This window comes from Marmota monax, unplaced genomic scaffold (genome assembly GCF_021218885.2).
Source record: "Marmota monax isolate L192 unplaced genomic scaffold, Marmota_monax_Labrador192_F-V1.1 WCK01_AAM20220418_F8-fsc00133, whole genome shotgun sequence".
Classification (NCBI taxonomy): domain Eukaryota; kingdom Metazoa; phylum Chordata; class Mammalia; order Rodentia; family Sciuridae; genus Marmota; species Marmota monax.
Window position 1 is genome coordinate 2672836 of NW_026694821.1, and position 13901 is coordinate 2686736.

Sequence of the window (13901 nt, forward strand, 5' to 3'; positions counted from 1 at the left end):
ATAATGCAACTATGTAATTTACAGTTTGGTTGAACCTTCCGGAGTGATCCTAGAACCTGGAGAATCCAAGAATTTCTTTATCCCGGACTTTGGGAGAGAGGTTCCGCGCTGCGGAGCTAACCCGAGGAGGTAATATTTACCTCTGTAAAGTACTCCTGCTGAGCGAGGTAGGAGGCGTCTGGGGCCTGGTGACACTATAGGGGTTTCTGGAAAGACTCATTTACTCTCGCCAAAGGAGAGCGGCCCCTCAAGATTCCAACAATCCAAGTTTACTGTGTAAATGTAAAGACAAGGTCCTTGAGGCTTTATAAAGCGCATTCCCGGTGCGTGACTCTTATTGCGACCAGCAAGACAAGTTCTTTTTTCCTTACTTGGAGATAAATTTAGGCTAGGAAAGGTTATCTGTCCTGCTTAAAGTCACTAGATTGCAGAGCATTTGAGCTCCGCCTTCAAACTGGATCTAATTCTTTCCAAACACCGCGTAAAAGTTATGGTTGGTAATAATTTGTCTCGTAAGTGCTTTTAGTGTAGACGGCAAATAACACATAAGGACGTGCAGGCTCAGGCTTTAAAGAAGAAATACTAATCAGGGTTAGGAATCACACACCCTCCTTTTATTTATTTATTTATTTATTTTTTGCGTTTTGGTGCACAGCGGTTTATTAAAATTCAAGCCTTTATTTCTTAGGTCTATAAGGAACACAGAGAAAAGGAATAGTGGGGAACATATGCCAGAAATGCTATTAAGAGTCCTGAAAGGTCAAAAATTCAAAGGTGGGAATAACCACAACATGTAGTCCCTGAGGATATGTAGCAATATTAAAGAGGCCACGGGATGGATTCAGGGTTTAAGCTCACATCTGGGTTAAAATGTAAAATGAAGGTGCTTATCTATGATTTGACAAGTCACTTTTAGGTCTAAAAATCTGTTATCGCATGTTCTGTAATTTTGTTGAATCTGTACCATGTTAATAAAAACTCGAAGAGCTAAGAGAAAGATGCAATAAGAACAAGACTAAATCTATTCCCTATATAGGACTACCATTAAGTTGTTTTTTTTTTTTTAAGTTATGTGGAGTGCTGGGGTTGTGGCTCAGCAGTAGAACACTTGCCTAGCATGACACACCCTCCTTTTAGTTTAAATATTCTAGTTCTACATAATTCGATTGCTTTCAAACGCAATTCATGTTCACTGTAGTCAATTTAGAAGAAACTGTAAAGTACGAAAGTAGGATTTTCAGATGAAGTACAGGAGACGAATATTTGAATTTCAGATAAATAACCAAAAATTTTGTGTATTTTTATTTACTAAGTCTGGCAACTTCACGCTAAGGGAAAAGAATCTTCCACAATTAGTCACTGTAACTTTTTCGTGCGTGCTTCTGTGACATTATAATTAAAGCAACTTGGATAATATTGTACACATTTTCTCCTTCCACTTGGTCTATGATTAACATTTTTCCTGATCAAACATTCTTAGAACCGTGCCTTTTCACACCTTTGTGTACTAAGAATTCCCCCAGGGAGAGCTTGTTGAAATGCAGATTTTGTTTCAGAAGGTCTAGGTTTGGGGGTGAGATTACGCATTTCTAAGAAGTTGCTAGGTGGTGTCAAGCCAAAGGTACAAGGGACCACACTTTGGCACCTATTTATACTGGCCTCAAACTCAGTATTCTGTCCTGAAATTCCCAAATTCTCGGCCCGGGAACGAGGTCAGTTCGCCCTATTTTTGGGCACCCCAAGTAGGTGCAATCAATCAGACAACCTTGAAGTTAAGAAGTGAACCCTTAGGGACTAGCCTAAAGAGACCTTCAAACATGGCAAGCTGTCCCCTATACATGCCCTGAAAGTCAACCTTGTCTCACCCTGGGTCTCAGGGACCTCCCTCCTCACCCATGCCTACTCGATAGCCAGCACTCCGGGACTCAATTTCCCTGCGAGCTTCTTCCCTAACGTCAACCCGACGCCACCGCCGCGGTGAAATCCCGGAGTGGATTTTGGGAACGTGCGCGCGAGCGGCGCACTGGGCATGCGCAAGCGCGGTCCGGGACGGGCGGGTCGCGGGTTCAGGTGGAGCGCGGTGACCGCCGGCGACCGCGGCTGCACTCGCCACGCTTTGGAGGCTTCGGCCGCCGCTGGAGCCCGCCCGTCGCCTTGGCCCCCTTGTGGACTGCGCGCCGGCCCCACCACCTGGGCCCACCCGCGAGCCGCTACTTCTGGCGCCCAGGCCGCCGCAGTGACCCCGCCCCCGGGCCAAGGATGTGAGGCGGGCCGGGCGTCCCCGCACCAGGCCCGGGCGCCAGCAGTGGGCGTCTGGGCCGTGCCAGGCGATGGCCCTGCTGCCGGTGCCCCTCGCCTTCAGGGCCCGGGGCCAGTGAGGCTGCCGGCGGGTGCGGGCGAGTGGCCCTGTCGCGGCGCGGGCGCCATGGAGGGCGTGCTGTATAAGTGGACCAACTATCTGAGCGGTGAGTGGCGGGTCCTTTGTCTGAGCGTCCGGGGGCGGTGTGGGGACGTGCCCGTGGGGTCGGAGTCGCCGCCCCTCCTGACACCGCCGAGGCTGGTTCGGACCCGGCGTGTCTCCTAGAGCGGTTCTCCTACGGGACCGTGGCACCCCCCTTTGGTCCGGAGACGACTCTCCTGGGTTCCTGATAGCTTCTCGGAAAGCTACAGAAAGCCGGGTTTTGAGGTGCCTTGAAAGGCAAGTTGCCCCGGGGAAGAAGGCGCTGGCGCCGGCTCTGGGGTCCTTTGGGAGTCTCCCACATTGTAGCTAGGGAGCCGGAATCTCCTGGCTCCTAGCCAGATTTCAGTTGCATGCCGGCAGTCACCTGGAATTCCAGGGGTGAAAGGTCTTTTATAAAAGTCTCTGGTGCAAGCCCTTTGGCTTTGGTCACTGTTGGAGTCACCTGCGAGGAGACCCAGGGTTACCCGATTTCAGTTCAACAGTATGCCTGAGGTTTTTATTTTCTTACTGAGCATTTCCTTTGTTTCACAGACTTAGAAACTACCATAAAATAAATGCAAATATGAGCAGGTGTTTCCTTATAGTGCTGAGCAGAATGGCTTAAATAATAGTACCCCCTTTCCAGTTTCTGGAAGTACTTTATTCATGTCTTGGAAAGGTTGAAAACTATTGTTCAGCTGTTTAAGATGATTGAAAATGAGCACTTTTATTATTTGTGCAACAGTATTTAATTTAAAAAATAAAATATGCTGGAAACTATTAGGCCCTTCTTTGCAATTAAATGTTTTGTTTCAGAAAATGGTCAGTTTTAATGGCGATATGTTTGAAACCAGAAATGTTCCCAGTATCTGATAAAGGAGGGGAGATTTTCCCACCTTTTCTTAGGATAATTGTTTAAAGGTTGTAGTATGTTGATGCACTGGGTGTTCTAAGGAAGATGAGTGTGTCTGAGAGGATCATTTGGCAGGTAAACTTTGAGGAAGTCACAGTACAGACAAAAGTCCACCTGTTGGGTGTACCCAGAATCTCTTCCCTTTGCATAATATATAGTTAGTGATGAATTCTGTTTATTTTTCCTGATATCATTACTAGAGAGATTACTGGAGTGAGGAGAGGTGTTTTCTTTAGAAGACCTGGCCTCTGCTTCAAGGACCTCCATGCATGTCAGCATTTGGATTAGATGAGATGTGGTTAACTCAAAGCTGGGCTTCAGTTTGGTGAACACCAGAAGCTGATTAGCACTGTGCTAATCTAAGAGGAGGAGACGTGACCAGGAAATTTTCCTTTTGAACTCTTCCTAAGCTCTGAGATGTGTGGATCTTATGCCCTTGAATCAAATCTAGTTGCTGGTCCTTGACCCCTTTCCCTCACAAAAGTTTTTTTTTTTCTTTTTATATATTTTTCTTTCACTCTCAACACTTCTTTCTTCAGACCTTTCCTTCACCTCCCTCTCCTTTTAAAACCTTATTCTCCTCCTTTCTCTATAAAAATTGAGTTACTTAGTACAATACCTATTTCCTAACAGTGAAATGCCTTTAAATTTTTCCCCCCAGATGGTCCTTGTGTATCTCTCATTAAAACACAATTTCTCTACAAGAATCTTTTGGAATCTTGTCACATCACATGCATATCATCTGTTCTGTTGGAAAAGAGTCCATATTATCAGGTTTTAGGGTGGAAACTTTAAAGGGGCGCTGGAGCCATTGCCAGAGGTAGATGGGGGAGGTATACACTAGGCAAGTGCTCTATCACTGAGCTATATTCCCAGGCCTTTTTATTTTAGAGTCAGTGTTTTGCTAAGTTTTCCAGATTGGCCTCTGATTTTCCAGCTCAACTTCTGGAGTAGCTGGTATTATGGGCATCTGCTATTGAGCCCAGCTCACAGACAGCTGTCTTTATATTATACTGCATGTACCTTTGACTTACATGCCATCTTCTTCTGCGCATGCTGTTCATAGAACTCCATCATGCCATTGGCTATTTTTCTGGATGTTTTATGGTTCAGCGCATTCTCTTTCATTAGGAGATGAATTTGCTTTGAAAAGGATTGGTAATAGCCTAGAAGACCATGTTGGATTCTTGTTTCCTCCACCCTCCTTTGCTAGTTGGTCTCCTAAAAAGAGCATGTTTGTCAATAACAAACTTTGATGGTTATATCATTACTTTTTCTTCTTCTGAAGCTTATTTTTAAAATTACCCTTTTTTCTTGTGACTTTGCACACAGTAACTTTAAATATACATACATATATATATATATATATATATATAAAATGTATGTAAATATGTATGTAATCCAAGTTCAAGATTATGTCCATTCTGAATTTTTTTCTCCAAAAGGAGTTCATAACCTATTCCTTTTTTAATATAGTTTGCATATTTGGTATGTGTGTGTGTGTGTGTGTATATATATATATATATATATATATATATATATATATAACACATTATATAATTATTCCCTATTAAGATATCATGTGGATAGCTTAATATGGAATACTTTGTGTCAGATTGGAGTGGAGAAGTTAAATCAGTTTATCACTTGATACTTTAAATCCTCCTCCCCTTTTTTTGTGGTGCTGGGGATCGATCAAACCCAGGGCCTTGTGCATGCTAGGCAAACTCCGTACTGCTGAGCTATAACCCCAGAAACTGTTAATTTTATTCACCTCGTATGGGCACTTTGCTGGATATTTTGCTAGGATCAAGGGAAGCTTCTCCCCTCCTTGAGCTTACATTCTGGTGGATAAGAAAGATTTATTTATCGGATAAGTGATTGGAAGCATGTCTAAGTGGGTGTGATGGGGGCTGGGGCAAGGAGGCTAGTCTAGGTTGTTGGGGAAGACTGCTTTGAGTAATCAGATCCTGAAAGACAAATCAGGCTTGCTAGATGGGTAGACCAAAGCAGAACTGCAGTTGGAGGCTATAAGGAAGAACTTTCTAGGTATAAAAAATGCCAGTGTGAAGTTCCCAGACCAGGACAGAGATCAGTGAATTTGAGGAAAGGAAAGTAGACACATCTGATTGGAGAACTGAGAAGAGTGCAGAGACTACACAGATGCTGGGTGTGTGGGAGGCCCAATATTATGGGGCCTCATAGACTGATTTATATATTTTGGTGTGATTGTCTATATATATGTGTGCATGTGTGAGAGAAAAGTGGTAAGATTTAAACAAGTTTACTCTTTTGCAGTGTAGAAAGTTTTCTGGTCATATCTCTGTATCTCTCCTGCTGTATTTATTTTGTTTTGCCATATCATAGTTATTTTGAGTCTTTTGAATTAAACTTATAGGTATTGATTACTGAATGTTAGAAACATTAAGTCCCAAGAATGGCATCTAAATAGTTTGCATGAATGTACTTCTAAAGTGAAGAAACATAAAATGTATTCTCCTTTTTACTCAGTTGCTAGGCATATTTATGTACCCTGCAAAATAAGTAAATAAATAAATAAAGCTTCTTAGCCATCTGCCCTTTGAAGGGCAGAATAGTGGGTATTCTGGATTTAGTGTTGAATGTCTCTTCAGTTGTTAGAAAATCAAATCTAAGTTGCAAAGGAAATGAATTAAACATTTTACAAAACCCCATATTTTGTGACATATACAATATGCTACTGCTAGCTTCTATATGCTTGTTATTTTTATCTTTCAAGACCTAAAATTAATCAAGGAGTATTATATGTGCAAGGTTATACATTAATGCTGTAGAGTGCTGGCCCGGGAGTCAGAGACCTGAAGTTAAATACCATCTCCATCACTGCCAACTGCAGTCATTTTACCATTTTGAGCTGTAGTATTTTCCTACATAAAAATAATAAATTTACCAGTTTATAATTCTAAGAATATTAAGAAACTTATTTTCACTTATAGTGTGCCAGCCACTATTCTAAACATTTTTCATATATTAACTAATTTGATCTTCATAGCAGTTTTGAAAAGCAGTTGTCTTTATCATCTCCATTTTCAAGTGAAGACATTGAGTCATAGAGCAATGGGATGAGCCCAGGCTTACATGATAAGTGCATCTAGAGTCAGTGCTCCATTACATAATACTTTTAAAGGTGCTTGCTGCTTGATCATTATATAATTCTTGCTGATGCATAAGTACCTATATTTGACCTAGAATATAAAGCTAGTTGGGAATAGGAGGTTGAAAGGAGTTCAGGAGTGAGGAAGGTTTTAAATGCCCAAAATTGTGCATATGCTTTGCCACAAGGAGATTTTTTGAGTTGTGTTTTTCACTTTGCAGTTTCAAGTCCCTTTCCTGCAGACAGAAGGGTTGCTGTTGAGAGCTCCAGCCAATTGCAGACTTCTTGGTTCTCCAGCAGGTTAGGGCACAAGTACATTGTAGCACTGCATTTCAGAAATAACAAAAGCTTGTATCATGCTGGCCAGATGGTTGTCATTGAGAAGGTGCTATAATTTTGCTTACCCCCACAGCTGGAGAAAGGTGACTGTTGGTCTATGTTTGTGCTGTGTAAACAGTGCCAAGAAGACATCTAGAATATGAGTGATTCAGAGCAGGAAACTACAACTGGTCAACATTTTTTGTTGTAATTTTAGCATCTTTTTTGAGTTAATAATACAGGTATCATAAAATTGACCATTTTATATACACAGAGTATAAATTATTACCACATCCAGTTTTAGAACATTTTCATTTTTCTAAAAAGAAACCCTAATAAAACTCACTCACACACCTGTCCCTTGCTCAGAGCGGTCTGTAATCTGTTTGCATCAATTTGCCTCTCCTAGTATAAATGGAATTATAAAACATATATGTGGTCTTTATCTGTAGTTTCTTTTCCTTGGCTTTTTTTTTTGGTTCATATATGTTGGAACATGTATTAGTACTTCATTCCTTTTTATTGTCAAATAATAATCTGTTGTATGTATGTACCACATTTGCTTATCCATCCTTCAGTTTATGGACATTTAGGTTATTCCATTTGTGGAGCTATTAAAAACAATGCTGAAGAGAACATTTATGTATAAGTTTTTATGTTTTCATTTCTCTTAGATATGTATGTAGGTTAGAATTTCTGGGTCATATAGTAAGTCTTTGTTTAATGATTTCAGGAACTGCCAAATAACTTTCCAAAGTGGCTAAACCATTTTATAGTCTTATTAGCAATCAAAGATTCAGTTTCTTTGCATCCTTGCTGTCATGTGTTATTGATTTTTTTAATTATACCATATCAGTGGTTATGGGGAGGCGGCCAGCACCTTGCTGGGGGGGGGGGATCCTCCTTCCTGCCCAGGAGGGTGCAAGCCACTGGAGAAAATAAATCAGAAATAATTAGTGAAGAAGAAAAGACAAAGAACCAGAATTATAGTTTTAAAGTACAGTGCCTGATAGATCCAGGCCACATAGGATCTGGAGCTGGACAATTAAAAATTGGCTCCAGTGGTTTATTTAAGGGGGCACATCAAAGGCAGGGATAAAGTTTCAGTGATAGAGTCTTGCTTCTTGATGTTTTGCAGTCAGCAGGTTGATTGGCATCTTGGCAGGTCACACCCATCTCTGAGAGGCTGTACGGCTGCCGCAGGTCAACCCATCTCTGGTGCTGTGTGGGACCAAGTAGAGCTTGAATAGGGCTCACAATGTGTCTGGGTGGTCTTGGCCAGAGGAAGTTTCCAGTGGAAGTTCCCAGACACCAGATTCTCCTATTCACTAGGCTGTGATGCCAATGTAATACACCCAAGGATGGCCATGGGTATGAAATGATATCTCATGGTTTTGGTTTATATTTTCCTGATGATATTGATCATCTTTTCATTTGCTTCTAAGCCATTTGTATATTTTCTTTTTTAAAAAATTTGTTTAGTTGTTGATAGACCTTTTTAAAAATTTTTTTTGTAGTTGTAGATGGATAGCATACCTTTATTTTATTCGTTTATTTTTATGTGGTGCTAAGGATCAATCCCAGTGCCTCACACATGCTAGGTAAGTGTTCTGCCACTGAGCTACAACTCCAGCCCAATATAGATCTTTTATTTTATTTATTTATATGTGGTGCTGAGAATTGAACCCAGTGCTTCACACACGCCAGGCACGTGCGCTACCACTGAGCCCCAGTCCCAGCCCACCCATTTGTGTATATTAAGAAACTATTGCCTCACCCAAGATCATGAAGTTTTAGTTCTGTTTTTGTTTTTATACTTTAAGCTTTTACATTTAGATCTAAGATCCAATTTTCAATTAATTTTTGTGTATGATATGAGGTTGGGATATGAGTTCATTTTTTTTTTTTTGTACCAGGTACCAAGGACTCTCTATTTTTCATTATCTCCATCTCTTCTGGTGGTGCCCTACACTGAAACTGAATCCAGGAAGAGAAACACCCAAGCATCACACTTTTGCTTCCAGAAAAAATTAATAATTTTTTAAGGAACTTAAGAGATGTGGTAGCATGATCTTATTGTCACCCCATCAAAAGGGGTGTTTAACCACTGAGCCACATCCCAGCCCTTTTTTGTATTTTATTTAGAGACAGAGTCTCCCTGAGTTGCTTAGGGCCTTGCTAAGTTGCTAAGGCTGGCTTTGAACTTGCAGTCCTCCTGCCTCAGCCTCCCAAGCCCAATGGGATTATAGGAGTGTGCCATTGCACCTGGCATGAGTTCATTCTTTCACATGTAGCTATCTGGTGGTTAAGTTTTACCCATTAAATTCCTGGTTTTAGTGTGTTAGTGAGTTTTCCAATACTATGATGAAATAAATGCCTGAGAAATTAACTTACAAGGAGAAAAGATTTATTTTAGTATTGGAGGTTCCCATCCATAATCTATTGTCCCAGTTGCTTTAGGCCTGTGGTAAGTCAGTATATCATAGTAGGAGTATATGTTAGATCAGAACTGCTTACCTCAAGACTAGGAAGCAAAACAGGAGGAAGAGAATTCCACAGTCTCCTTCAATGTCATGTCTCTAAATTTTCACAATTTCTAGTAGCACCGCCTTGGGGTTGAGCCTTCGATACATGAACCTTTAGAGCCATTTCAAGATACAAATTATAGCACAGAGTTACAGCCAGACTATGTAAGTGTTTAAGTACAAAAGGTTGAAGACAGTCCTGAGTTCATACCTTTGCTTTAGTACTTCCTAATGCTGACACCTTGATCAAGTTACTTAATCTCCCTGCATTTCAATTTTAAAATGACAGCAATAATAATAGGCATATCTAGGTTTGTTAAGTCGATAAAATGGATAGTATATATGAACCTGCTGGAACATAGTTCACTTAAGAATAGGTTAATTAAATAGCTGTTTTGATTAATGATGCCTGGAAAATTCAGTCTCTGTGTATTCATCTTTCTGTGTGGAAACTGCGGCATGACTTCTGAGAATATGTGTATACTGAGTTCCCTAAGTCTTCCCTTTGAAAGTCAGAACTTTATAAATTATAAAACAGAAGATCTAAATAAATCACCAAAATTTTGGAATTGACTCTACAGTTATGTGACTCTACAGTTATGATTCCCTTTGGATATTAATTATAGATCATGTAATTTCATGTTCCTCTGGTCTGTGCTTTTGCCTCCAGAAAAAATTAATAATTTGTTAAGGAACTAAGAGATATGAAAGCATGATATTATTGTCACCCCATCAAAAGTGGCACCATTTTCCCTCTGATCTGATGTGTGATAAGGTCAGATGTTGGGAGTGATCCATAGATTCCTTTACATTCGTTGCAGTGGTAAAGACTGGGGATCATTGTTCTTGGGCCACTTGCCACTTCCTGTTATCATTACTTTCCATTAGGAATAGATTTAATATAGTTGGAAAATCAAACTATGGAGCTATTGTAGTATACAAAATAGATGAATGATACAATAGGGAGGGTATGTCCAAAAAAAAAAAAAAAAAAAAAAAACACAACTGTGATGCCCGGGTGTTTCTCTTCCTGGTTTCAGTTTCAATATAGTGTATGGCAGCACTAGAAGAGATGGAGATAATGGAAAATATGTAGAGTTCTTGAAAGAGAGAGGCCTGACCTCAGTATTATTTCACATTAAAGAATATAAAATACTTGCTTGAGAATTCACTCCATTTCCTTCAGAATTGTTCCAGAATAGTCTAAGGCAAAGGGCTCTTTGTTGATTTTTAAATGCCAGAGACATAGACATGGTTTCACCAATCTACTTTTAACACTGACTAGTATCCCTCTTCTTTTACTCATTCATTAATTTATTCAAGAAATATTGAGCATCACTTGTCAGACCCTGGGTGCATGTTGGAGATACTGCTTGGAGTAGGATGTGATCTATGTGTTAAAGGAAATTACAGTCTAGAGGAAATCCTTCCAAAGAATGCAGTGCACTTCCAGTTAAATTTGTGATTTTCACTTGGCAAAAACTTAGAGGGACTACTTTGTATATAGCTGATCCCTAGAGGAGGTTAGGTATTGACTTTGACCCTCTGGTGTCTTTACCAGAATTTTAAAGGCAAATTTGGGGCCTTCTGACAGGCCAGAATGTTTAAGTCTTTAGTCATCCAGGTTAACATTGGAGATATTCTTTTTTGGTTTTCTCCCTCTCTTGGCCTATATGTTCAACTTGGATGGACATCAGCCCTTCAGCATCTGAGGCCAATGTAAGAAATCAGAAAGTGAGAAGGAAGAAAGCAAGAAAAAAAATTCTTTCAGGAATGATGAGGGGAAACTTCATGGAAGAGGTGGAACCAAAGGTTGAGTACATTGATGTGGACAGGAGGGGAAAGGTGAGGGAACTGCTAGTAAGCAGCAGTGACTTTCAAGGAAGAAAACAGTAGTACCAAAAAAGATGTTCTTTTCTAGGATGAGGAGGAGGGAATATTGTAGTGTTATTGGAATGAGGTTGGATTGTTAAACCTATCTTGAGAGTTTAGAATTGGTATGGTAGAGTCACCCAAGAGTTTCTGAATAGGAAGAGAACAGCAGGTAAAAACAGCATGTAGGGAAGATTAACCTGGCTGAAACATGACAAGAGAGATTGGAGAGTTAAACTGTAGAGGTTGAGGGGTGGTGAAGAAAGAGGAGGAGGGAGGCATTATCCTCCATTTCACAGATGAATAAACCAAGGGTCACAAGATGATAGTTAACTTAGTCACATGGCTGATAAGTCTCAAGCCAAGTCTACATGACTATTTTTTCTGTGACTCCATACTCTGTTTTGTGTTGTGGGCATAGTGGAATGTTGAAGCCAGGAGTAGGAGTGAGGATGTTTGGGAAGAATTCAGTGACTGACCTGGAGGGATGGGGGCAGAAGTGACCCTCAGGTTTGCAGCTTGGACAGTGATAGAATGCTGGAATGCTGACTCTATTGAGAGAGACATTATAGTCTGAGGGAAGATGATGTGTTAAGCCTGGAAAGAACTTAGAAACTCAGTTTAGTCTATCTTTCTGTTTATAAATTGGAAAATAATACCCAAAGGAATTAAGTACCTTGCTCAAGATGGCACATACAGATGTTCTGAGTCTAAACTTGAACCAAAGTTTTCTTAACTCTAAGATGCTAGTGAGATGTACAAGAAACACTGTCCAGAAAAATATCCAGTTTAGTTTCCATAGTACACAGAAGAGCTGATTTATAGCACTCTCTAACAGAAGGGCCTAAAAAGAATTTCATACAATCATAATTATAGTTAGCCTCCTCACTATCTGTAAACCTGACTTCTCACTAGCCTGCTAATTCTTGAGGGGTAGAATCTTCTTTTCTCTAATCTTCAAGCCCAGTGAATTATGACTGCTCAGAAAATGCTGTGTGTGTATTAATTAATGTAATTTTATGTAAATTTAATTTAATTATAGTTAGAAATCTATAATTTAGCTAATGCTTGGTTATTATATGTTACGATGAGGCATGTTTCTTCTTTCTTCCCTCTTCCCTAGCTACAGTAAAAATGTTACTGACTGACCTGGCAAAGGAACTCCAAGCTTTGCCTTGTCTAGCTCCACTAGGGAAGCTGAGATATGGGGGAAGGCCCTGATGGCATGAGGTGTAACTGAACTTCCAGGTTGGACATTGGAAACCAGCAAGGTGATGGAAATTAGGGGTCATAATAGACCAATAACTGTGTTTTGCTTCAATTTAAAATGGTAGGTTTTGCTGGGTTCAGTGGTACACACCTATAATTCCAGCTAGTTGGAAGGCTGAGGCAGGAGGATTGCAAGATGGAGGCCAGCCTCAACAATTTAGCAAGATCCTGTTTCAAAATATACCCTGGGAAGGAGGAGTTGGAAAGAGAAGGCACTAGAGACTGAAATGTAGCAAATTATGATTATGTCAGAATGAACCCAACTATTATGTATATCTATAATATACTAATAAGCATTTTAAAAGTACCCTGAGGGTGTTTCAACAAAGGAATAGCACAAGGAAATTTGGGGAGGAGTGGATAATGGAATTTTTCTGTATCTTGATTATTGTGGTGGTTATTAGAGCACTGTGCATTTATTGAAACTCAGAACTGTTTTCCAGAGAATGATTTTATTTTATGTAAATTTAAAAATATTTTAAGTATCTGTTGTCATGATCAAGCTATGTCATTAACATGAACTAGAAATTTTTGTGTCTTTCCACAATGTCAGAATTTATTGAGTAACAATAAATTCACAAGTTACACCATTCATTGTTGTATTTTACCAAGTACTGAGTACTCATGGGTCACTTGGTAGGTATGAGCTGGGCAAAAACATATTCCTTTATTCCAGTCTTAATTGTTAGTATCTGTAACACAAATACAGATTCCAAAAACGCTAAGAAAGGGTTATGTTCTCCACAGAGTTTCAGGAGAACATAATGAGTAAAGGCAAGAGAGAGAAATGCAAAAAGTATCACTGAAGGTGATCAAATAAGATTATGAACTGGTCAGAACTTGTTCAAGGCACCGAGCTGCTAAGGTGTGGAACTTGTTTTAGACCAGGTCTGGACAGTAGGCAGTTTCAAGCAAGGAAATGGAGATTAGTTGAGCCCCACTCCCACAGAGTCTGAAGTTCCTTGCCTGTCAACCTCCTGAAGCATTCACTGGTTGGTCTGATGACTAGTTGGTGTGTGCTACTGGTATCCAGCTCTGAGATGCTTCTCCTTTTATGGGTCTTAGGTGGTAGGTAGCATTCGTTGGTGGTCTGGTATGTTTGATAAGCTTCTAGGCCTGGTTTCTCTGATAATGGGTTTTATACACCCATGTATTCATGTGCTTCTGATTTAATTCGATACATTTACAGGTGGTCATTTTTTATTAGCAAATTAATTTTTTTTGTCAGATTATGCCTTAAGATTGTGCTGTGCAGCTGATGGTTGTTTACTTGAACAAACAAGGTGTATAGTCATTCTGTCTTGGCAAGTACTGAGAATGGAATAACTTGTGGCAAACTATTGCTTTATAAAATGGAGTAATTCAGGGTTAAACACAGCCTGAAAACTAGTGTTCTACACATCATGGAGCAACTCAGCAGGGCATAGTCTG

General features: G+C 40.1%; 1 protein-coding gene across 6 annotated transcripts in view; it reads left to right on the forward strand.

The window, feature by feature from the left end:
* The first annotated feature begins 38 nt into the window (after nt 1–38).
* The window catches only part of Plekha8 (pleckstrin homology domain containing A8), a 102325-nt gene continuing 88462 nt past the window's right edge, over nt 39–13901 (forward strand). For 4 of the 6 annotated variants that reach the window (XM_058573137.1, XM_046426022.2, XM_046426025.2 and 1 more), the window contains exon 1: nt 2015–2465. In XM_058573137.1, the coding sequence (XP_058429120.1) occupies nt 2030–2465 (436 nt within the window). In that variant the 5' untranslated portion in view covers nt 2015–2029. The other 2 variants (XM_046426024.2, XM_046426023.2) reach the window with 2 other exon arrangements.